This window comes from Musca domestica, unplaced genomic scaffold, assembly GCF_030504385.1.
Source record: "Musca domestica strain aabys unplaced genomic scaffold, Musca_domestica.polishedcontigs.V.1.1 92, whole genome shotgun sequence".
Taxonomy (NCBI): Eukaryota; Metazoa; Arthropoda; class Insecta; order Diptera; family Muscidae; genus Musca; species Musca domestica.
The window spans coordinates 2052093-2079067 of NW_026712441.1; the positions used below are offsets into that span (position 1 = coordinate 2052093).

At 34.1% G+C, this 26975-nt stretch overlaps 1 protein-coding gene and 1 long non-coding RNA gene across 3 annotated transcripts in view; one reads left to right on the forward strand and one right to left on the reverse strand.

The window, feature by feature from the left end:
• LOC101889153 (forkhead box protein O) overlaps positions 1-26975 on the reverse strand; it is a 113562-nt gene that overhangs the window by 47914 nt on the left and 38673 nt on the right. For both annotated transcript variants that reach the window (XM_059131981.1, XM_059131980.1), the window contains exon 4: positions 24164-24381. In XM_059131981.1, coding sequence (XP_058987964.1) covers positions 24164-24381 — 218 coding nt within the window. The remainder of the gene's footprint in view (positions 1-24163; positions 24382-26975) is intronic.
• Positions 22141-23038, forward strand: LOC131806992 (uncharacterized). The gene is made up of 3 exons (XR_009344267.1): positions 22141-22523; positions 22613-22772; positions 22844-23038. It is a non-coding gene; the product is annotated as an uncharacterized LOC131806992 (long non-coding RNA).

Genomic DNA, 26975 nt, shown 5'->3' on the forward strand with positions numbered 1-26975 from the left:
GTAAACAAACTAAAAAGTGTTACTCATTTCTGCCAACAAATGTATACACCCAGCCAAAGGGCGTATTTTTAATATATTATATTTCGAATTGCATTAGGATTATTTCAACTGTTGACCCTTTATGGGGGAGATTTCAAGGAAGAAGGCGAATATTGTCCATTTCATATCTGATCTCAGTCTGGTATAAATATCAGAACGCCCCACATTTTAACTATATCGACTACATACTTCCACCACCTCATTTTGCAACCATTCTTGGGTGGCACGTGCTGAGTGCTATGGTGCTGAGTTCTGTTGGAATGTCCAAGGTATGCGGCCAAATTGTTTGCGTGCCGAAGGGTTTAATACACCCTCCATAATATTTTCGCGATAATATCCGGCATGCATTCTGATGCAACGATTAATACGAGCGGAGAGCGACCATCGGTTGTTATGGCGGCCCACACCATCACCATGGCCGGCGCTTGAGTTCTGGTGGCCAACCGAAGGTGCACATTTTCAGCTGACCTCTTTGGCAAGTAAACAGGATCATTTTGTTTGTTTACAAACTGAATGCTTTCTCATCGGATAAAACCAAATTCTGCAGTTCACCACTTTCGGCCAAGCGAAGCAAATCTTAAGCTCTTTTAAGTTTATTTTCTTTCTGTTGCGGTGTAAGTTCTTGCATTTTTTTGTATGTCGTTTTTTAATATTTGCCGAATGGAATATTGCGATATGTTCAGCCCACGAGATATTTTTCGGCCACCGCGACGCGGGTTGCGATCAAGCCGCTTCTTCACTTTTCGAACCTGTCTGCTGATGTTGCTGTTTTCTTCCGTCCACTTCATTGATACAATCTATATTTAACACAAACTGATGTTAATTAACACGCTTATAAGTCAAGAACCTTTTGACAGATTTTGAGACGAAATTTTGCATGAAGGAAGAATTAAGGACAGGGAAGAAGTCTAGAATTTTGAACGAACATTGGATTATTTTTGGCGGGCAAAATGGACTATAACTTTTGTGTGAAATTGTTTTGAATACCTATCAGCGCGATAAATGTAGGGCAGATGCTCAACAAACAAAACCAAAGGTGCAGTGTAGTATTATTACTTCAAAAAAGTCTAATTTACAGATCCGGTCAGAGTCGTGTGTAAAGGGACTTTTTTACGTTTGATATTAAGTATTTCTATAACTTTGGCGATTTCAACAAATTTTAAATGAAACGCTAAACTATTTAATGTTTTTACCATGCATAAATATGTGTTATATATGTACACATATTTATGCTATACTTATATCTATATTTATAAAAGAGGAAAATGTTTGTTTATAATTTATGGACTCGAAAACCGCTGAACAGATTTTTCTGAAAATTTCCAAGTATGCCACAACATCGCCTGAAAGTAACATAGGCTATATAAACTTTTGGAATTCCACCAGGAACTGAATATATAGCATCAGAATCGGAGGTACCTCCCAATTTGGAAAGCGTAACGGAATTTGAAAATAAAAAATTTGTCAAATTATATTGAAATCGTTTCGGATTTGGATATAGTTCCCATATATATTTTCGCCGGATTTCATGTAGTTGATGCATTAAACAGGCGCGTACGACACATTTCAATGAAATTTAGAATGTGTATTTGATGCACCAAACACGATGTGTATGTTCTATTTTAATAAAATATGAAATGAGTGACGGAATTTGCTCAGAAAATAAATTTGCCAAATTATATTGAAATCGGTTGAGGTTTGGGTATAGATCCCATATATATATATTTCGGCCGATTTCATGTATGTTATGCAGCAACCACGATATGTATGATCGATTCCAATGAAATTCACAATCTGCGCCGGAATTTGTTTACAATAAAAAATTTGACAAATTAATTAGAAATCGGTTAAGATTTGGATATAGCTCCCATATACATTCTCGGCCGATTTCACATATTTGACTAACCTCCAAAAAGTAAATTTTGTCAAATTCTATTGAAAGCGGTTCAGATTAGGATATGATGATCGGTTCAAATTGGATTATGGTATTAGGCTAACAGTAAAAAACTACACAACAATGTTATTGAGGATAAGATTATTACGGGGAAATATTTTGCTACATCGATTTCTCTAATCGCAACAGAAATGCCTCTTAACTTCAAAATAATGCCGTTTCCTGCACGCTTGGCATTTGCTATGAAATGAATAAATCCGAAGGACAAACCGTTCGTGTATGCAGACTCCAAAAAGTAAATTTTGTCAAATTCTATTGAAAGCGGTTCCGATTAGGATATGATGATCGGTTGAGATTGGATTATGGTATTGGGCTAACAGTAAAAATCTACACAACAATGTTATTGAGGATACGATTATTACGGGGAAATATTTTGCTACATCGATTTCTCTAATCGCAACAAAATAATGCCGATTCCTGCACACTTGGCATTTGCTATGAAATGAATAAATCCGAAGGATAAACCGTTCGTGTATGCAGACTCAATTTGGCATGTTCCTGCTTTTCTAATGGTCAGCTGCTCCTGTAGTAACGCTTTTTAAATTTTTGTTTTTTTTTGTTTTTTTTTTGTTTTTTTTTTGTTTTTTTTTTTTTTTTTTTTTTTTAACAAACAACAAAATTTTGAATGTATATAATATCGAAAGAGGTAGCGCAGCGCACCGGATTCAGCTAGTTATATATAAATTTTACTCCATATTTGTAAAATTGTGGGGATCTCCTGAAAGTATGCTATAAAGCTGAAATTAGAAAGACTCAATAAATTTGAATTTAATTGAATTGATGTGTTAAGGAGGTTTATGTAGTGTGAAAAGTAACCCTAAATGCCCGATCACACATTATGTTGACTTTTTCAAATTTTATATATTACATTTTTATAGCATACTTTGAGGATTTTCTAAATATTTTAAACTTAACGCTATACCTAATAAACCACATACTATATTTTACTAATATTTGTAATTTATATATTCTATATTAGTATTATAACTATAATAATTTATACCATTTTATACTATAAAATCCTAAAGATAATTGTGGAATAAGTGACATATTTGAAAATCTTGTGTCTTCGGGCCTTAAGTACTTTCTTTGAACTGTGTGCATTTCTTAGAACATTACTTAGAAAAGATCACGTTTTTTGTTTTCAAAATAAAAAATATTTTTTAAATCAAAATATTTTCAAAGTGCAATCCGACCACTTACAATATTACAGCTATTTTCTACTTTAGTTTTAGTTTTCTAATCGGAAAGGAATAAAAACAAAAACAACAGTATTTACAAACATCAACAAATGCTGCGCAATTGTTCAATGGTTTCTATAAAAATAACAAGAGAGTGAACAAAAACTGCAAAACAAATACGGACGCCAATCTTAAAAATAAATTGTATTGTTCTTTTTTTTGCTTGATTCCAATGAATTCTTGTTGACGATCATACGATCGCGTCAAAACGTCAACGTTCAGCAAAAAGACTCAGGCAAAATACGCACGTTCTCTGGGGCCAAGTTGTATTAGAGGGGGCTCGACTTGCTCTCAACAACAGTCATAAAATAAAAATTAACAACAATCACAATACACACACTATAAATGAAGACAGCAACAACAACGTCAACAAATACAATAACAATTTAAAGATTTTTTACACACTTAATTCAATTTGTGTTTCCGCATTGTAAACCCCGCAAAATCGGAGAGAGAGCAAATGAAATACGGAGAGGAACTACCCACATTCCGATAAACTTTGTATGTTTAAGATAATCTACCCCTCCTACCTACCTTACTAGACTATTTTTAATAAACAAACAATGGCACGAAGGTGTTTTATTGTTAAGTTATAAATGTAGACCCCAACACACACAAACGCTGCACACAGAGACCCATTATTACAATTACAATCCACTTGTTGTGCATTCTGTTAGCCGGCCATCATGTGACTGACACTAATAATGGTGTGGTATGAGTGTCAACAACACCACCATTGCATTACATTACATGTCTTGTAAACAGGCTGTCGTTGCGTTGTATGTATGTGCATACTATATGCAAAGCTAAAAAGGGGGTGTGTGCCCAAGGTTAACCAACCGTATTGGGCCCATGCATACATACATAGGTTAGCCAAAAATCCAATGCATTTTTTCGATTTGTTTTTATTTAACAACAACATCAACAATATTCATGTTGTATGGCAGTGATTCGATAGTACTACGGCGAGTTTTGAATCAATCTGTGTAAGCGCCACACACCAAGTGTTGATAATTTTTTTTTTTTTGCTTTTGGCACCAATTAACGGAACAAAATCAAAACATGTGCCACAGCTATTTCGGTGATTGAAATTCAGATCGTTTTCTCGTTGCTAAAAATAGTAGATATTTCGAAAAATAAAAACAGCATCAAAGAATATGTTAACTAAAAGGAATTTAAGCAACTAGCAAGACAAATGAGATAACTACTGTTAAAAGTAATTATTTTTAAATAATTTAATTTATTTGCCTGAAAGTGGGCAATAAACAATTATTAATGTTTTGGTGTTCTTGAATAAAGTTAGGGAATGTTATATAAAGTAAGATTAACTAATATATCATGTTAGAGTCATATGTAAAGTGAGCTTTTTACATTTTTTGTTTAGTGTTTTTATATCACACTTTTATAATTTTAAAGAAACGTTATACTTTAAATAAAATAATATATATTTTAATTAATTGCATAATATAATTCTTTTGAGTACAAAAATCTAGCCAGTGCCTAAAATGATGCTACAAAAATTCAAAACATCGAACATGATGTTCAAACAGAGTCTTTATTTTTCCAAAGAAAAAAGGTGGTAAACATACAGGCTGAGATGAAAAAACTGCAAACAACTTCAGACTGCTGTCATTTCTAAGCGACTCGTCTGACAGCTGTAAAAATTATTCCAGTGACAGCTCATTAAATTTTTTACAAGCGTACAAAAGCATTTTGGTAAGAATTTCCCAGAAAAAAAGTTATTCGGGATGGAATTCGAGCGTGATAGTGTGATTTCTTTATATTTGGCTGGAAAACAACAAGTGGCTTTCGTTAGAGCACTCCAGCATTTAAATGTGAATAAAACTTTTGCCGCAGAGCAACTTTCGGCAGCGTGTGTCGGTTTCATTGCCGGTTGAAGGTGACCAATTTGAACAAATCTAAACTTATTCCAAAAATTGATGCTATTTCCGATATTTTTTTTCTTTCATTCAATAAAAAAATGTATAAATTATGGCGTTTGATTTTTTTTTGCAATTTTTTATCTCACCCTGTATCCAAATCTAACACGAAGTCGATAAAATTTGGAGAAGTTATTTCTAAACTGTATTAACTGATCTGTGTATTAAAACATTGGGGTCGCAAACATTTTGGCCACAGACCTTGGCAATTCCAACAGTACTCAGCACCATCACTCAGCACCTCAGCACGTGCCACCCAAGAATGGATGATTAGAAAATGAGGTTCCTCGCTTCATTTCCACCAAAATCTCCAGATACCAATCCGTTGGACTATTGCGTCTGAATTATTTTGGAAAGCAAGGTTGTCACTAAAAATACCAAAGCGTCGATCACCTCAAGCAAGGCTAAAATAGCGCAGAGCAACATTCGGGCAGCGTTGCCGGTTTCATGGGGCGTTTGAAAGCCATAATTCGTGCCAAAGGTGACCAATTCGAACAAATCGAAACTTATTCTAAAATTTAATGCTATTTCCGACATTAGTTGCTTTCATTCAATAAAATTAAAAAAAAAAATTTAAAAATTATGGGGTTTGACTTTGTTGCAGTTTTTATCTCACCCTGTATGTACCTAGTAATACTAGTAATGACAAATACACACACTCTGCGCGCATTGCCAGAAAGTCAAAAAATAATGAGTTATTCCTATAAATTTATAAGGCAATATGTCAAGTATTATCATACGAAGTAATGACTAATTGCGGCACAGAGAAAGTACTTCAGGCTATGTAGCCTTAAGGCCAGCTTCCTTATCGTGTTTAACTCATTTGTAAAGCGATTATTTTAAAATTAAAATCAACATTTTCAAATGAAAACTTTTGTAGCATACTTTTAAGCGCACCCAAATTGTGTGAAGCGCCTTAAAATATGTTATAAAATAGCTTAGCATAAATGTAGGAAAACAAGCTTTTCATATTCTTCTAATATTAAATGTATGCTAGCTACAAGATCACTAGTTTGAATACCCTTGACACATTTATCTAAAGCATTTTTGTAGCAAGGCGCTTACAAAAAACTTTGAGCGTCCACATTTTTAATTTTTAACTAAAAATAATTGTAAAATATAGTATATTATAGTATAGTTAAGTATATTATGTTATAGAATCATATAGTAAAGCACAGTATATTTTACGATAGTATGGTATACTATAGTATAGAAGTTTGTATAGCAAAGTGTTTCCTTATGTGTTTACAAAATTTCGAACGTACACGTCGAAAATTTTAAGGATTTAAGCATCTTCTGCAGTAATGATTCATTATTAAATATAATCTTCACATGCCAGACAAATTGTCTTCGATAGCAGTCCAATAACCTTCCAGCAACTGGCAAAAATGTGTTCATGGATTTTCTCATCATCAATCGCATAGGAAACAAACAAATCAGTGATAATGGTACAATGACATCAGCATTTAATTAATATAGGACCCAAAGGAAACACATTTCCACAACAATATATGTACATCTGTGGAACAGAAAAAAATAATCATTTCTTATGATAATCGTTTCAATACCGTCAAAGTGATTGATTCGGTTCTGGGAAATTTTTGAAATTAATTTGACTGTCGGGGATGGTCAATATCGACTCCTTCTAGTACTTCCCACACAAAAGGTCAAAATTTTCACAGAAAATAATTTTCCGTATAAAATAAATAATGATTATCCAATTGTGTGCAAACTTTGCAAATCCCAATATTTGTATTGGTGCTATATCAAATGGACAATATCGGCTCACTCCACAAAGGTTCAAAATTGGTGGTATTGGCTGGTACATCCCCACAAAGCGGTCAAAATTTTGAAAAACCATAAAGTTCATAAATCGCTAGAGGAGCATCCGATAATTTTCAAACTCGACACATTTCAATATTTCTATCAACACAAGATCAGGGGTGGAGATATATATACATCGGGCCACTTCTTCTAGTACGCCCTCCACAGCGGGTCAACATTTTGAATAATTATAACACTCATAAATTTCGAAATAAGCATTCGATTCATCTTAAATTTCACACATCTCAATATCTTTATTTACACAAGATCTGGTGTGAAGATGGTAGATATGGGCCCACAAAGTCCCAAAATTACTTATATTTATCTTAACTAAGGAAAAAGGTCAGCGATTATTTTGAAACTTGGTATATGCAAATATTTCTCTAAACCCGATATCTGATGAGAATATGGATTTTATTAGCTCACTCCTTCTCGTACCTCCCCCACAAAAAAAATATTAATCAACAATTATTCCCATAATATTGGTAATATATGTCTGATTTTTTTTAAATTTTGAAAAAAAGAAGCCTTATCCATAATCAGAGAACATGTAACAGGTCGTAACATAGCCAGAAGACTTTGCACATAAACAGATATTCTCCATGTATACAACAAAACAATATATATCCTTCACAGAGCTTCTATGATCAGAAAACGTTTTATATGTCTACTATTCGTATCTGATATATTATTGCTCCCTATAGATAACAAGTCTTTCTATATATTCTGCATAGCACTGCAGTTGCTATGGCGTCGTCATTTGCATTACATCTCAATTAAAATACTACGACTCAGATTTTCCTCGTAGTTTAGACACAGCGTGTGCACTCACTACGTACACACCACATTTTACGTACATATGTATGCACGTAAGAATACCAAAGCACATATGTACATATACGTATGCAAATGTGTCACTTGCTAGTCTAGATACTTTCAAGTCTGGTTACTGATTACCATTAATCACAACGCAAATGCATGAACACCCGAGTTGATGATAGTCCAGCATTGTCAAGCAGTCAACCAGCGAAGCAGCAGCAAGCCAGCCATACAGTCAACGTCACAAATGTCGTTCCAGAAGTTCCTGGTATTTCGTAACACAATTGAGTACACTAACCACTACAACAACAATGATGCCGGAGAAAGAACGAAGAAAAGAAAAACAAAACAAATGTTCAAAAACTACTAGAAATACTTGCACTTGTTGTTAATAATTACAGAGGATGGATGACAAAGAGTCGAGCTTGTTGTCGTGAATGTCACTGTAGTGGTAGATGATAATGGTAGGTACCAGTAATCAATGGAATGGAATTGAGACAGACGCAGCAATCAATTAAATATTCTTTATGGACGTTTGTAGGAAAACTTGTTGTCTCACCCTACATCTGATGAGAAAGCATTTTTTTTTTGCTTGAGGAACATGGGTGGAATGGAAATATGTCGGCTTACCCAGGGATACTCAAAGTCTTTCACGATGCTAAGGGTTAAATACCGATGCATAGGGACTATTTTACTATCAACATTACTATACCTTTTTCATTTGTAATTCGAATAATTTTTGAAGTAATTCGTAACATTACATTTGTAATTCGAGAATTAATTAGTTTGTAATTCGAATTATTATAGTTGTATTCCAGAGTTCCGATTATAATTCGAATTATTTCAGTTGTAGTTCGATAATTCCAATTGTAATTCGAATTATTCCATTTGTAATTCGTATTATTCAATTATTCCAATAGAAATTCGAATTGTTCCATTTGTAGTTCAAATTATTTCAATTCCTTATTTTATTTTTAATCGAACAATTCGAATAACAATTGGAATAAATCGAATTACAAATTGAATAATTCGAATTACAATTAGAATTATTCAAATTATTCGAATTATTCTATTTGTAATTCGATTTATTCCGATTGTTATTCGAATAGCAATTGGAAGTCTCGAAATACAACTGGAGTAATTCGAACTAATTGTGGAATTACAAATCGAATAATTCGAATTACAAATAGAATTCCCAAATTACAATTTAAATGTTTCGAATTACATTAAAGCTAGTAAAAAAGAATTTAAGTTCGGCAAGGTCGAAGGAAATTGAAAAATTAAAAACAAAAAATTCCGAACTATAACACTTAAATGAAAACCATTTTATGGGGACTATACGAAGACTTTGACCTGCACACAAAAATTGATGTCATAGGCTGTAGTACCCATTGGGAAATACCAGTACGAAATTTGAAATCCTCCAAATACCGACTATAATACGGGAGGTACCGTTGTGTGGGGCTAAACGAAGACTTGGACCTGCATATACACATTTTTGTCATAGGCTGTAGTACTCATAACGAACTTCAAATACGAAATTTTAAATAATTCCGGTTAATAATGTCGATAAAATCATGAAAATACCGAATATCGGGAGGTACCGTTATATGGGAACTATTGGAAGACTTGGACTTGTACACAAAAAATTTTGGCATAGGCTGTAGTACTCATTAGGATCTTCCAGTACGAAATTTGAACGATTCTGGTGAATAATGCTGCTGAAATCATCAAAATACCGACTATCGGGAGGTACCGTTATATGGGGCTATACGAAAACGTGGACCGAAATGGTCCATTTACGAACTTAACCTGCCCACTGGTAAACTATGCATGTATGCAAAATTTTAGCTTTTCACCTCACTTCGTTCGAAATATAGCGCGTTTACAACAGGCAGACGGACATAGCAAGATCGTCTTAGAATTTTACGCTAATCCAGAATATATATACTTTGTAGGGTCTATTATGAATATTTCGAGGAGTTACAAGGGAATGACAAAGTTAATATACCCTCCATAGAATGGTATAGGGGATAAAAAGGTGTAGTACTGACTACCACATACCCTCTGCAATACCAGTATTGCCAAAATAGTGACAAAAATATTGAATTATTCCTATAAAATTTACAGGGCAAAATAACTTTAAAAATACCCAGTAAACTGTAAAGGCGGCACGGAGTGAGCATGTCGGACAACAAAATCTAAGGGCGCTGGTTCAAACCTCCACGCCAACACACTAAAAAAAGTTGATAAGTACGTACTTCCTACAACATACCCATGCCAAAGTATGGGACTAGGATGCTAAAAGTATTCCTAACGATAAATTTTACAATTGTCAATTTTAAGATCCTCACAGACATTAAAAAAATTGAAAATCATATAAAGCAATGACCCAAATAAACATTTCGAAATTTGAACCTGTTGCCATCTGCTGCGTTAAATGACTGCAAAATTGTAGAGTAAATATGTGCTTATATGCAATCGTATATGTATATTTATTTATTTAAATATGCAAATCGATTATTTGTTGCTATTTATAATCGACACATATGAATATTTATAAGTTTCGGTGTTGTTGTTATTGGTAAATATAAAAGATTGCAAGCTAGCTAAGAAACTAGACAAGTTCGCAGTGTGGAAATTAAATGATAATCTTGCTAGATCTACATATTTACGAGTAATATATATTTACATACAAAGTCACATATCAAATGGCCAATTGCGAAGGAATAGAAAATTTCAAATCGAAATAAATCTCGACACAACACCAAATAAAAGTAACGTAGCTTTTTTGCCGATAGACGTTAAGTAAAATTCCCCCACTCACTCATTTCAAAAGTGACAGTTTGACACGCGAGTTAGCTTCGCTTAATTTCACTTCATTAGATCCAGTGTGATCGAAAAGAATGCGCATTACAACCAGACATGTCAATCGGGGAAACACAATTTATTGCATTTTCTAAAGTCATTGCATATTTAATTAGAACGTGATTTTCGTTTTTAGGTGTCAGTTCGTTCTATAATACTTCATGAATATGAATGACCGAATGAGCGTGTATGTAAACTGGTCTATATGTCAGCCTGGTTGAGTGCAGTAAAAAATAGGATTGGAAATGAACCATGGATTTTTTCGAAACTGGGTTTTATTAAAAACAAACAAAAAAACAAGAAGGTTTGAGCTAACAAACCTTGCTTGTTCATTGAAGGTGACCAGATGGCGTATCACCTTTAAAAGCCCAACCCTGCAGTCCCTAGAAAAAAATGTAGTCTACATAATCTTTATATTACATGTAAGCAAAGCCCCTGCATTACCAGTTATTTCTCCCTCTCTCTCTCTAACTCATCAAAAATCTCCTTACCAACTGATGGGTTAATTTTGGCATCACATACAAAAAAGCTTCCTAGCCCCTTATTTTAGCATGGACATGTCATAAAAAGTAAGTACTTACAAAAGTCAACAAATAAGTTCAAAAATAGTCTTTGTTATAATTCAGGTTTAATGAGCATGGAGGGTATATTAAGTTTGGTATTCCGTTTGTAACACCTCGGAATATACATTTTAGACCCCACAGAGTATATATATTCTTGATCAGCATTAAATTCTATGTCGATTTAGCAATGTCCGTCCGTCTGTGGGAATCACTTTTGCTTCCGAACGAAATGAAGTAGGTTGATAAAATTTTACTCAAATGTATATTATATCTGCAGGACTTTTGGTATTGAAAATGGGCCATGTAGGTCTACGTTTTGGTATAGCTCCCATATAATAGTACCTCCCTGTTTTCGGTATTTTGGTATTTTAAGCGACATAATTCACCGGAAATGTTTCAAATTTGGTATTCGAGGTTCGTTGTGGATACTACAGACTATGACAGAAAATTGTCCGTGGAGGTCCACGTCTTCGTATAGCCCCCATATAACGGTACCTCCCGATATTCGGTATTTTGATGATTTTAGCGACATTATTTAGCGGAATTGTTTCAAATTTGGTATTTGAAGTTCGTAATGGATACTACAGCCTAAGACCGAAAATTATCTATGCAGGTCCACGTCTTAGTATAGCCCTCATATAACGACACCTCCCGATATTCGGTATTTTGATAATTTTAGCTACTTCATGTTTCGAATTTAGTATTTTATATTCGTAATGGATACTACAGCCTATGACAGAAAATTGTCCGTGCAGGTCCACCACTTCATTAGTCCCCATATAACAGTACCTCTCGATATTCGGTATATTGATGATTTTAGCATGATTAGCATTTTTTAACATTATTCACCGAGTTTTTTCAAGTTTCGCATTTGATTATTGCAATGTCTTATGACAAAAGTTGTCTATGCAGGTCCACGTCGTCCTATTGACCCTAATACATGGGCTACATTCAGTATTTCTAAGATTTTAACAGAATTATTAACGGATTTTATTTTTTTTAAAAATTGCCAAATGCGTTCCAAATGGTGGAGTGTATTCAAAGTTCTGTCCGTCCGAACTTACAGCTTTTTTACTTGTTAATCCTTCCATCGCTCAATCGTACTTCATCGAAATAACGTTTTTAGACCCTAGTTCTCTTTGAACCAAATCCGTTTCAGGACATTTGAAATCGATCTGGAGATGGCCGTTCGACAAACTTAGTACATCATAATATTATGATCAAACTTAGATCGAATTCGCAGATTTTTTCATAGAAAATATTTTACCTAAAAGAACCAAGAAGGATCATCCAATTTTGATCTACCTTTGCATGTGCGAGAATGGAAATATGGACCCCCTCCATCAAATGCGTCCCAACATAGGGTCAACATTTTGAATAATTATAACTTTTATAAAATGTGAAGTAAGGGTCCGAATGTCTTCGAGTTTTACGCATTTCAATATTTTTACCAACACAAGATCGGGTATGAAAATGAAATGTATCGGACCACTCCTTCTGGTACCTCCCCCAGAAAGGGGTCAAAATTTGGAATAAATATATATCTCATAAAATAAATATATATCTCATAAAATAAGCATCTAATTGCTTCTAAAGGAATGAAGATGATAGCTATCTCTCCACTCCTTCTGGTACCTACTCCACAAAAGTACACAATACATATAACTTGTGGAAAAACTCAACTATTTTTTTTTCAAACTTGGCATGTATTAATATTTTTCTCAAAAAGAGATTTGATGTGAATAGACGAAAGATATTGGCCAAATCCTTCAAAATGTTGATTACTCGCATAAAATTGTATTATGTGAAGTGGAAGATTTTCGTCGGTTTTTTTTTTCAGATTTTCCAAAAATTATCATATATATCATAAAATATGAAGGAAGAAGTCGATTTAGCCCAAATCTGGCTGGTTATAATATTTATATCAGATATAGGTCAAGACATACGACAATATTGGTCCACTCCTTCTATATTGGAACCTACCCCCAAAAGGGTCAATTACAGAAATGAATGGCAAATAAAAATGTAAAAAATCCAAAAATGTGGTTTAAAAATTCTATCCCATATACCTTTCCAAAAATGTGTATATTGCCTTAGCGGTTTAAATCAGTTGACATGTCATGATATCATTACAACAGAGGTATTGTAACAGGGTTGCTTCTATGTCCTTGAACGTATTTAACAAACCCACTATTTGGAAATAAGATTTTCTGCTGGCTCCATGTTTAATATTGGGCTATATATTTAATATTTTGTCTGTTCCAGGACCTAGGACCAGGAATCTACAAGTTTTGAAATTTTTTTCGATAGACTTCATACTTCGAATTGCACATTTTGACGCTATTCAAGGAATCGGTACTTTCTGTCATCATAGGACTCAAAAATTATATCGAGTTTTTGAAGCACTTGAATACTACTGCTTGATCTTGCATATTCGTACAAACGTAGGAGTGGAGAAAATAGCTTCAGTGTCAAAATTGATCAACAAATCGAAAATAGACACCCCTGCAAATAATTCGCCTCCAAACACTTATTTGCCGGAAATCTTCGAGGAAATTAAGTCAAAGAAATTGGGACTCGATATCTTAGGTTCAATCTCTATTTGCAACAAGTTGCCTCTGAAAAACTGTCAAAAATCTTAATTTTAACACTCTATCACTACCCTCGTATGTTGTGATTAATACTTTTTTTCTTTTGAATTCACGTTTTACTGGCATATAAAGCACCTAACGAATTCTACCGGTTTTTTATGTTTCTTTTTTTTTAGAGTAATATCAGGTATTATCGAAAGAGAGGCAAAAAAAGACAGAAAAAAAATAAAAATTTTCCATTGACCAAGTAGTTGTGGAGCGTAGGCACAGAGCAAAAAATAAAAAAAAACACATGCGGTCTAGAGTGAGAGGGCAAGAACAGCATGCTGTTGATGACGTTGGCGATAATAATGCCACCAGTTTGCTTGGCATTCAGTTAACATTCACGCACACACATCGGCCCCAAATAATGACTATGACGACTACGACGATGATGATGATGATGACGACGAGGGTCTCCGACGATGATGATCATCATAATGACGAGTGCCAGCGACACAACATAATTAGGTTTGGAAAAGAATAAATGACGTTGTAAATACCAGGCATCATCATGACCATTGTGATAATGATATTGATAATAATTATTTTGCTGAGACAAAATTTGATATTCCGCCTATTTACGGTTTTGGGGCCTGTCATGTGTTTTCGTTTTTTTTTCTTTTTTTAATCGAACCTATATGCATGTATATTTTCCAGGCCAGTTCAATCGTCCGCCTGTCTCTTTAATAAAAGTATCAAGTTTACACAGTTTTTTTTTTGTTTTCAATTTCTGTCTGGCACTTTGCTTACTTTTCGATGTTGTTGTTGTTTTTGAGCCGATATTAAACATAATATATTGTACAATATGCAATAAACATAAATATTTTCAAGTTTGTCTCTTCAATATAAAATTTTATTTTGATTTTGGACCAACCGAATGATAATAATAACAACAAGGACTCAATATTTCTTAATTAAACTATTGTCACCAAAAACGGGGGAGATTTGTTTATGGGATACATAAATATTTTTGCCTAACAGGAATATACATCCATATGTACGTAAATAGATACATTTGTACGAAGTGATGATTTGATTAAAATCATGTTCATATACAAACACACAAACTCTCACATTCACAAATATGTATACATACATATGCATATTTAAAATTAATGTGATTAATTTCGATATCAATCAACATTTAATTTTTTGTAACGTCAAGTTAGCACCCAGGGTCAGTCACAGTAATTATTGCCGCGAGTGTGTAATTAAAGATTCGATTTATTAGACAAAGTTGTCGTATCTAGTTTTATAGTAGTAAAAGCCAGTTAGGTTAGCAAATTTAAGGCATTTTACAATATACTTTAAAAATACCTTCAAAAACCGCAGTTTTAGTCGCTTAAAAATAATCAAAAAATACTTCCTTTCTATAAGTTTGGTTACCCCAATATATAAAATATATCTTCATATATCTACGATTTAAAAATATTATAATTTCAAGTTTCCATTCTTAAACAGACATATTTTTATACCCTCCACCTTGAAAAGGAAGTTATGTTAACTTTGTCATTCCGTTTGTAACATCCCTAAATATTCGCCGTAGACCCCATAATGTGTACAGGGTAAGATGAAAAAATTGCAACCAACTTCAGGCTGCTGCAATTTCTAAGCCACTCGTCCAACAGCAGTTAAAATTATTCCAGTGACAGCTCATTATATTGTTTGCCAGCGTACCAAAGCATTTTGGTGAGAATTTTCCAGAGAAAAGTTATTCGTGATGGAATTGGAAGCGCGATTTCTTTTTATTTGGCTGGAAAACCACAAGTGGCTATTGTTAGAGCACTCCAGCATTTAAATATGAATAAAACTTTTGTGTCTTGTACCATCGCTCGTTACCGTGATACTGGTAGCGTAGCCCGACGTCAAGGAAGTGGACGGAAGAAAACAGCAACATCAACAGAAATGGTTCAAACAGTAAAGAAGTGACTTGATCGAAACCCGCGTCCCAGTAGCCGAAAAATGGCTTGTGAGCTGAACATATCGTAATATTCCATTCAGCAAATATTGAAAAATGAGCTCGGGGCAAAGCCATTGAAATTCCAAGAATTGCAAGAACTTACACCGCAACAGAAGGAAAATAGACTCAAAAGAGCTAAAAATTAGCTTCGCTTGGCCGAAAGTGATGAACTGCCGATTCATTGGTTTCATGGGCCGCTTGAAGGCCATAATTCGTGCCAAAGGTGACCAATTGGAACAAATCTAAACTTATTCTAAAATGTAATGCAATTTCCGACATTTTTTGCTTTCATTCAATAAAATTTAAAAAAAAAATAAAAATTATGGCGTTTGACTGTGATGCAGTTTTTTATCTCACCCTGTATATAGTCTTGAACAACATAAAATTCTAAGTCGATTTAACGATGTCCGTCTCTCTTTTGAAATCATGATACAACCCACATTATTAGAAGTAGAGCTTCAAAATTTGGCTGGATTATTGGTTTTGAAAATGAGATATATCGGTCCACATTTTTGTATAGCCGTCATATAACGGTACCTCTTTATATTGGGTATTTAGATGATTTTCACCTTAGCTTTTAATGGATTTGTCCAAAAATTAGTATTTTTAGTTCTTAATGGGTTCTAGCTCCGGGACCTTGTATATATAGGTCTACGGTACCAAAAATTGGTATTTGTAGTTCCTAATGGGTTCTAGCGCTTGTGGTCCACCGGATATTCAGTATTTTGATAATTTTTGCCAAATTTTCCACGGATTTTTCTACAAATTGGTATTTGTAGTTCATAACGGCCCCACCCACTTTATGTTTTTTTTTTTTTGGAAAGTTGAACAGCATTATCCAAACGTTCTCACAGGTTTTTGTAGTTTAAAGTGGAACACGTTTGAATTCAGATACTTTTATATAAAACTGTATTCTTTAATTAAATTAAAAGTTCGGCTGGGCCGAACATAATGTTTTTTTTTTACTTTTTAGAAATACCGTAATAAATTTTGATTTTTTGAATATTTTTTAAAACTATCTATTTTAATCACTCCAAAAATCATAAAATTTATTTTTCTCCCAATTGCTCCTAAAAGTATGCAGCACACATTCAAAATCGTTTTTTTTTTTTCAATTCAATAGCAACACTACATTTCTGTATTATCTATCTTTCACTAGACCATCATTTGTACGATACTCATCTTGTTCGAGAAATCATTTCTAAAAATAAATTTATGCGTGAAAACACGTCACATACCAAACATTTCTGTTGAGAGTATGTGTGTGCGTGCGCTTGTTTGGAATTTGTGCTTAATGTGTATAGTTTCATTGTATCTCTAACAATTAGCAAGTTTATTGATATATTTGTCCGCATATTTATACCCTACACCACATAGTGGTAAGGGTATTATGTCTTTGTGCATTTGTTTGTAACATAGAGAAGGAAACGAGATAGACCCATAGTTACTTTTGAGAACCTTCATAGAATCACTTTCTGAGTCCATTTATGCATGTCAGTCCGTCTGTCCGTCCGTCCGTCCGTCTGTCCATGTATTCTTGTGAACAAAATGCAGGTCGCATTTATTATCCGATTGAGATGAAATTTTCCAAACAATATTTTTTTGGCCCAAGGACGAACCCTATTGAAATTGGTGAGAATCGGATCAAATTTAGATATAGCTCCCATATATATCTTCATCCGATTTCGGGTTAAATGTGCACCAAATGTCCACTATCAGTCCAAATTACCTGAATTTTGGCACACCCAACCGAGTTCGGCCTAGAAGCAAGTATATTAAATTTGGAGAAAATCGGTTCAGATATAGCTATAGCTCCCATATATATCTATCATCCGATTTAGTGTTTAAGCCTCTCACATTCGTAATATGCACTCCACAAGAATGATATTTGGTACCAGATATAAGATGGAGCACAGGAATAGCTGTTTTAAATTTTATCGAAATCGGTTCAGATTTGGATATAGCTCCCATATATATCTTCATCCGATTTCGGGTTAATTGACCACCAAATGGCCAATATCAGCCCAAATGACCCGAATTTTGGCACATGTGACCGAGATTAGCCTTAAAGCTAATACAACAAATTTGGAGAAAATCGGTTCAGAAACAGCTATAGCTCCCATATATATATTCATCCGATTTCGGGTTAAATGTGCACCAAATGTCCACTATCAGTCCAAATTACCTGCATTTTGGCACACCCAACCGAGTTCGGCCTAGAAGCAAGTGTATCAAATTTGGAGAAAATCGGTTCAGATGTAGCTATAGCTCCCATATATATCTTTAATCCGATTTGATCTTTAAGTCCCTCACATTCCTACTATGCACTCCACAACCGTGATATTTGGTACCAGGTATTAGATGGAGCACAGAAATAGCTGTTTTAAATTTTATCGAAATCGGTTCAGATTTGGATATAGCTCCCATATATATCTTCATCCGATTTCGGGTTAATTGACAACCAAATGGCCAATATCAGCCCAAATGACCCGAATTTTGGCACATGTGACCGAGATTAGCCTTAAAGCTAATACAACAACTTTGGAGAAAATCGGTTCAGAAACAGCTATAGCTCCCATATATATCTTCATCCGATTTCGGGTTAAATGTGCAGCAAATGTCCTCTATCAGTCCAAATTACCTGAATTTTGGCACACCCAACCGAGTTCGGCCTAGAAACAAGTGTATCTAATTTGAAGAAAATCGGTTCAGATATAGCTATAGCTCCCATATATATCTTTCATCCGATTTGGTGTTTAAGCCTCTCACATTCGTAATATGCACTCCACAAGAATGATATTTGGTACCAGATATAAGATATAAGAGCACAGGAATAGCTGTTTTAAATTTTATCGAAATCGGTTCAGATTTGGATATAGCTCTCATATATATCTTCATCCGATTTCGGGTTAAATGTGCACTAAATGGTCAATATCACCCCAAATCATCAGTCAGTCATCAGCTAATACGTAAAATTTGGAGAAACCCGGTTCAGAGATAGCTATAGTTCGTAAAATGCACCATAGAATTAGATAGATTTTGATTTTGTACCAAATATCTCATAGAGCTCTGAAATGCCCTGTATTAACCTTTTTACGAGAGCTCTACTAAATATGCATAGTGGTGTAGGGTATCATATAGTCGGCCCCGCCCGACTTTTGAGCTTTCCTTACTGGTTTTAGTTTGTTGTCGTAGAGCCAGCCTTTCGTTTTTCAACATCAAACATTTGTTTGTTTGTTTACAATTTTGTTTTTGTTTTGTTGACGTAAAAGTCGCCCAGTTGTCATTTGTATCAGTTATGTTTAAATAGGTAAACTGGATTCCAAAAGATATTTTTATCGATCTGTGTCTACAAACATAAATGCCTGATATGAGTAAGCGATTAAATATTTAAAAAAATAGTTTTCTTTTCAAATAAGTAGTTTGAGGATGTTGTTGAAGAAATGGAAGGGGCTTATTTTTATTTGAGATGGTATAAACAACAACTGAGTTTAAAACCACTTGACAAAGACTACATACATATATATGTAGGGGTTACAAATCACCCTGTGAAAATTGTATTTAAAAAGATCAGGGTTCGAATTATCACATTTAATATTGAATAAATTATGATTTTTTAAGTATAGCTTTATAAAAAAAATTAATTCAATTTTTTACACAACAATCACAGCAATTTGGTCTAAAATAATTAAAATTCCGATATATTTTCGTATTTATTGCCTTCATAATGTCTTACCTTGTTTAATGCCAGAAAAAGGTTTGTTTTCATTGACGTAAAGCAATAATTGTGCATGAGATAATCAAAGGTTTGTTTTGTTCGGGATATTCTGCACATTAGCGTTTGCAGTCACGTGCATTACATTTTTATTTAAAGTCAATGACTTTGCAATATATATTTTCTCATAGATATGTATGTGGCACAACCAGAGAAAGTTTAATTGCGAATAATAACAGGAAAATGCAACTCAAAAGTGGAGTTTTAGTCTGTGAAATAGACTTTTAAAGTATGCGGCTATTTGTTCCTGAATGAAAGAATACGAAGAAAGAATCATCCAATTTGGCAAACCCTAATGCTTTTATCAAGTACCTCCCCAAAAGGGTGAACATTTTCAATACTTATAACTCTTAAAAAATGTGTAATAAGAGTCCGATTTTCTTCAAGTTTCACACATATCAATATTTTTACCAGCAATCTTGTATAGAGAGTGAATGGAACGAACCACTCCTTCTGGTACCTCATCCACAGCAGGAAAAAATTTTCAATAAGGCTCATAAAATAAGCATTCAATTTTCTTCAAATCTAGTGTGAAGATGATAGATATCGACCCGATCCTTCTAGTATCTCCCACACAAAAGGGCAGAATTTTCAAAAAGTATAGCTTTCATAATTTGCGAAAGAAGGAGGCGATTTTTTCATACTTTGTATGCATAAATATTTCTCTCAACCAGAGATCTGATTTCAATATGGAATTCCTTTTCTACATGTCAATATTATATACATATATCTGGTACCTCACGCACATTCAAACAATTTTAAAAAATTATCACATATCTCAGTAGTAGTTGATATAGTCGAAATCTGGCACATTGTAATATTTACATGTGCCAGATATATTTTAAGGTATCGCAATATAGGTGATATAAGAAATAGTGACTCTATTCTAGCAGTCTTCTGCCACATAAAACAGAAACCATTAAAAACTCCACACACCGAATTTTAAAGAATTCCGCAGAAAAATGTGGCTAAAATTATCAGAATACATACCAGATATAGGGTGGTGCCGAAATATAGTGGCTATAGGAAAACGTCAACCTCTATAGACAATAATGTGCCACAGGAAGTACAATCCTTAAAGAACCCTACAAAAATTGTCTAAAATCGTCCGAATTCCGAATATCGGGAAGTAATGTTATGTGGGGGCAATATAAAAATGAGGACGTATATATAATGGGTTCACAGGATGTAAATCCCACCACAAACTCCTTTTACTTCAATCGTTCGTATTTATGAAAAAATTTTACAAAAGAAAATAAATTCGAATTTTTTTGTAATTGAGAAAAATTTTTAGTAAAACAAAAGAAGCAACATAATGCGAAAAGACGAAAGAGCAAGATGAATTGAAGGTTCTTTGTGAGTAATGAGAACTAGGTGAACGAATAGCTCCATTCACCTATTTCGTTTCGGAACGACACTTCATCATATCGTAAATATTAAAAAAAATTATATGTATCTGGAACAAATCTGTATCCTTGGTGCTAAGAGATAAAGAACTTTTGTCTGTAAAAAAATTGGAAAAAATCATTCTAATTAGGCGTGGAACACTTTCCCAGAGGAAATATGTGTATCACAAAATAGAAACGCAGCGCAATTGTTTTTCAAAAAAAAAAAAAAAATGTTCACCTAATTCCCAATTCAATATCCAGTGGCTGTGTTTGCAATAACTTTGCATGTTTTTGTGATGATCAAACATTTTCACTCAATTCGGTCATTCGCAAACATATTACGATAATGATGACGACAATGGTGCCCCAGTGCTTTGATTATCTACGACTGAATGTTTGTGCAAATGTTTGCTTGTGCTTGGTGCTGCTATGGGGGTTCGCTTTCGGTTAGGTGTCGGTATCGGGGTGTCGTCAATATTTTGTTTGTTTACATTTTCTTTTTAATGCCGTTATTCGTTTGTTGTTATGCTGTTTGTCTTTGCGGCGTAGCTCCCCAGCTAGCATTTGGAAGATTGTGTTTGAAAAAATCACTTCGGTGAGTCTATTTCGAGTCCTTTTGGTGATCAAAAAATGATTAACTCACGTATACGATCGAAAAGCGACTCGAAAATGACTCTCTTTAATGAGTAAAAAGAGGTCAACCAAAATACAACAACAAAATGTAGGGGAATCGCAAATCAATCATTGAGATGTGCAAAATGTGACTATTTTTTCCGTTATTTATTATCATATTGCGATCATGTACAGATTGAAAAATGATTAGTCTTAAAAAGATCATGCAGTTGTTTGAAAAGTGATTATACCCAGCTTGTACATGAAAATTGTTTTTAAAAAAATCTCTTCGCAGAATCTTATTCGAGTCCTTTTGGTGATCAAAAAATGATTAACTCACCTGTACGATCACAAAACGACTCGAAAGTAACCCCCCTTAATGAGTAAAAAGAGTTCATTTAATTTTATAAAAAAAAATGTATGGTAATCAAAAATCAATCATTGGGATGTGCAAAATGTGACTGTTTTTCCGTTATTTATTATCATATTGCGATCATGTACAGATTGAAAAACGATTAGTCTTAAAAAGATCATGCAGCTGTTTGAAAAGTGATCGTATTGATGTATTTTTTATCATATTTCGCACAGACAAGTGCTTAAATGCTGCTTGTTTTTCTATGCATAACGGGTCATTTTGTTGCGTTTCTGGAGTGGCTATAAAAAAGTTGACTTATTGGTCATTTATAAAAAGTGCGTGGAAGCGTCAACAGCAAAAGTGTTAAATATTAAAAAGTGATAAAAAAAATATTAAAAAGTGTACGTTTATCTATTTGTTTGTTTATTTATTTATTGTTTTAATAAAGAAAAAATGTCAGCAAGCCAATTTAAAAAAATAGAAAAGGCTAAAATAAAAAGGATGGCAAAAAATGAATTGGTGCAGCAAAATGAAACGATACTTAAACAATTTGTAAGTATACAAAATTGGGTCTTTGATTGATTAATTCACTACTTTGCAATATATTAATACTTATATATTTTTTGATAATCTGTTTCCAGAAAGAATTTATTGCAAAAACCGGCGGTGAAGGACCCCCTCAATTCCTTCGGGCTGCCGTTCGAAAGATTTTTTCTGACAATTTAGCCTGCCAATACAGCTGGAAGGGCACCAGTGTAAAGCCAAGTGCAGAAAAGTGTTATTTAGTGACAGTAATCAAAAGTAAGTTTGTGTTTTTAACACGTATATAAAGAATTAGTAAAATGGACAGACTTGTACATATTTAATTTCAGATATTTGTCATCTAAAATACACAAGTAACGACAAGGATATGAACACAATCCTTCAGAAACATTTTGTTCACGCTCGAGACCGGGTTACAAAAAGAAAACGATCAGATTGAAGTTCCTGATTTTTTTATTTTTTTGTTTTTTCTTTTTTTATTTAATTTTTTACTATATTTTTTACCACTGGCATTTACTAAATAAATTATAATTATAAAAGTTGAATTATTTTTATTTTAAATAAACTATTTTATAAACAAATATAAACAAATTCTTTTTTTCACGGTACATCCCAATATTTAGAAATCACGTACGAGATTCGTAGGATCGTAAACACTCATATAGGACTCATAAATGACTCGAATTTAAGACAAAGGCGACTTAAAAAAGACTCGTAAATGAATATAAATATGAGTGACATATGACACTTAAAAGACTAATAAATGACTCACTAAGGACTCGTAAATGATCAAAAAATGAGTTAAAAAAGACTCGAAAAAGATTCACAAATTAAAAGTTTTAGCACAATAAATGATTAAAAAACGATTCGAAAACGACTCGTAGAACGATCAGAAAATAGTCGAAAAAGACTCTTAACTAATCTAGAAGAAGACTCATATGTGATTTATTAAGAAGAGTCGCGGGAGGTCACGTTTTTCTCCCGACAAATGTGTCTTTTATGATCAGAAAATGCGCGCATATTCCACATTTTTAATCGCGCGACCGGATCAAAAAAGACTCGAATGTGATTAAAAATTTCAAAAAATGCTGACTGGGTCCCCCTGACTGGTTTTATTTCTTTTGGGGTTTTGGTTTTCTTTTTAGTTGCTTTTTTTAGTGTTTTGCTCTCGCACGTGCTTCGTAACAAACAAAGTCGATTTTTTGTTTGTCGATATTAGTCATTTTTGTTGTTGTCTGCTTTTATTGAAGGTAGGAAGTATGAACAAACAAAAATTAATCAAACGAAAAGAAAAAAAGCAATTAACAAAGAATCTGAACTGATTTCAAGTTCAGGGTCATGATTGTGTTTCACATTGTGTTCTTTGTTTTTGGAATTGTAAAGTGTTTGTTTTTCTTTTTCTGTTTTGATTGTCAAATGCCGGTCGTAGAGACTAACCAAAGCTTTGCCCGTACTTAATGTTTTAACTGGAATATTTGAAATATATCTTAGATTTTGCCGCTTCCATAATATAGGCACAAAAAAATATGTCAATATTTAAATTAGATTTTAAGCTTGGAATTTCATTTATTTTTTTAAATTTAATTTAATTGTTAGAATTAGCATTTTTAAGAAGGTAATTATGAGAGTAATCCTACTGGTTGACTTACCTTCCAGCCCGCACTACTAGTCGAATCACCCTTATCCTTAAAATATGGAACATTGTGCACCATCCATTCATAAATTTGACTCAAAGTCAAACGTTTTTCACTTGCCGAGCCAATGGCGTGTGTTATCAGATCAGCATAGGAGAGATTACCCCAGGCATTACGACGTGATGAATTCTTTTTGGCGGCATTCACGCTAGGAACATTGGTTTGTTGTGAGTCTGCAAAAAGGGAAGAATGAAAAATATTAGAAAAAAATTTAAGAATTATTAATTAAATTTGGGCGTCATAAAGAAGTCATTAAAAATAGGAATATTCTGACACCGCAGCGTGATATAAGACGAAAAATAAGAAGACACGTTTCCCGGCTTTGGTTGCCAACATTTAAAAGTTTGGAGTCAAAAAAGATGATTGTCAGTCTCATATCTTCCAAACCCGTTAAGAATTCTGATTTGCACTCGGAGCTTTTTCTTGACATAGAGAAAAAATTGCTGAAACATAAACTCTATCGAACTTCATCTTCAGGCTTTGATCTTTGCGGAAGAAGTACTTCGTCTTAGGAATTGTTAGTACTCAAAATGCACAATTTGTTTAGTTTGACAACATTTTTCAAAGAAAAAAGTTATCCGTGATGGAATTTAAGCGTGATTGTGAGATTTCTATATATTTGGCTGGAAAACCAAAGGTGACTATCGTTAGAGCACTCCAGCATTTAAATGTGAATAAATCTTTTGTGTCTCTTTCTTTCGGCAAATATTGAAAAATGAGCTCGGGATAAAGCCATTGAAATTCCAAAAAGTGCAAAAATTTACACCGCAACATAAAGAAAATAGACTCAAAAGAGCTAAAGAGTTGCTTCGCTTAGCCGAAAGTGGTGAACTGCCGAATTTGATTTTCTCCGATGGGAAAACATTCGTTGTCCAGCAGTTTGTAATCAAACAAAATGATCGTGCTTACTTGCTGAAAATGTGCACACTCGGTTGGCCACCAGAACTCAAGCGCCGGCCATGGTGATGATGTGGACCGTCATAACAGCCAATGGTCGCTCTCCGCTCATATTAATCGACCATATCATCAGAATAAACGATGAATATTATCGCGAAAATATTCTGGAGGGTGTATTAAAGCTTTGGGCACGCAAACATTTTGGCCGCAGACCTTGGACATTCCAACAGGACTCAACACCATCGCACTCAGTGCCACCCAACAATGGTTACAAAATTAGGTTCCTCTTCCAGCGCACAATGGCGACCAAAATCTTCGGATGCCAATTCGTTGGACTATTGTGTCCAACCATACCAAAGTATCGATCACCTCAAGCAAGCGCTTCGCCGGGAATGGGCCAAAATACCGCAGAGCAACATTCGTGCGGCGCGTGAAGGTTTCATTGGCCGTTTGAAGACCATAATTCATGCCAAAGGTGACCTATTCGAACAAATCTAAACTTATTCTAAAATTTGATGCTATTTCTGACATTTAGCTCAATTCTCAAATAACAACATTGACCTTAATATCACATTTCTGTAATTTAGTACAACTACAAAACCAGTTTATTCCCTCAACCACAGACACCAACAGTCAAACTTCAGTCAAATTTTAGGATTTTATCTCTATCCCCTCACCCAATATCAAATACAGTACCATTCCGAAACCACCTCAATATGTCCAGGCTCCATATGAACGGCGGTCCAATTTTCAGATTTCAAGCAATATCTGTTCATCCAATACCAAATTGTACCAAATATAGTAGTGCACTTGTAAACCACTTCTTTATCGCAAACCTACCACCAACAGGAACCCCCAATACAAAGTACTACTACGACGAACTCTGATATACGATATATTATACAAATAACATTTTCGGCTAAAATTCCTGTCTATAGACAAAATAATCAATTTTAAAGAGGACTGACTTAAATGTCTTGTTGCCATAGTCTCCCAATTTGATACTGATAAAAAGTGACATATCGGATCTGAGAGTATTTAAAAAAAACAAGTAAAAAAAAGCAGCAAAGTTGGGCCGAAATTTTGACACCCTTCTCCAATTGGAAAGAAATTGAACAAGTTAAAAAGCAGTAAGATCGGCCGGGCCGAAATTTGAATACCCTCCACCATTTGGAACGAATTTGGAAATCTTCAAAAAAAAAAATATAATCCCTAAAAAAATCTGTTAAAATTTTAAAAATACCGAATATACCCGTTTTATTGGGAAACGACGTGGACCTACATAGACATTGTTTGCCATTAGCCATTTCCATATTGAAATAAACGGTGAATAATGCAGCTAAAATCATCAAAATATCGTATATAGGGATGTACCGTTATATCGGAGCTGTGCGAAGATCTGGACCAGCATAGACAATTTTCTGTCACAGGCTATAACATCCATTACTAACGTCAAATACGATATCTCAAACAATTTCGGTGGGTATTGTACCTAAACTCGTCAAAATTCCGAATATAGGGAGGTACTAATATATGGGGCCTATACGAAGACCTGGACCTGCACAGACAATTTTCTGTCACAGGCTGTAGCATCCATTACGAATCTCAAATAACAAATTTGAAACAATTCCGGTGAATAATGTCGCTTAAATTCTCAAAATACCGAATATAGGGAGGTACCGTTATATGGGGGCTATACGAAGACGTTAACCTGCACCGACAAATTTCTGCCTTATGCTGTAGTATTCATTACGAACTTCAAATACCAAATTTAAAACAATTCCGGTGAATAATGTCGCTAAAATCATCAAAATACCGAATATCGGGAGGTACCGTTATATGGGGCTATATGAAGACGTGGACCTACATG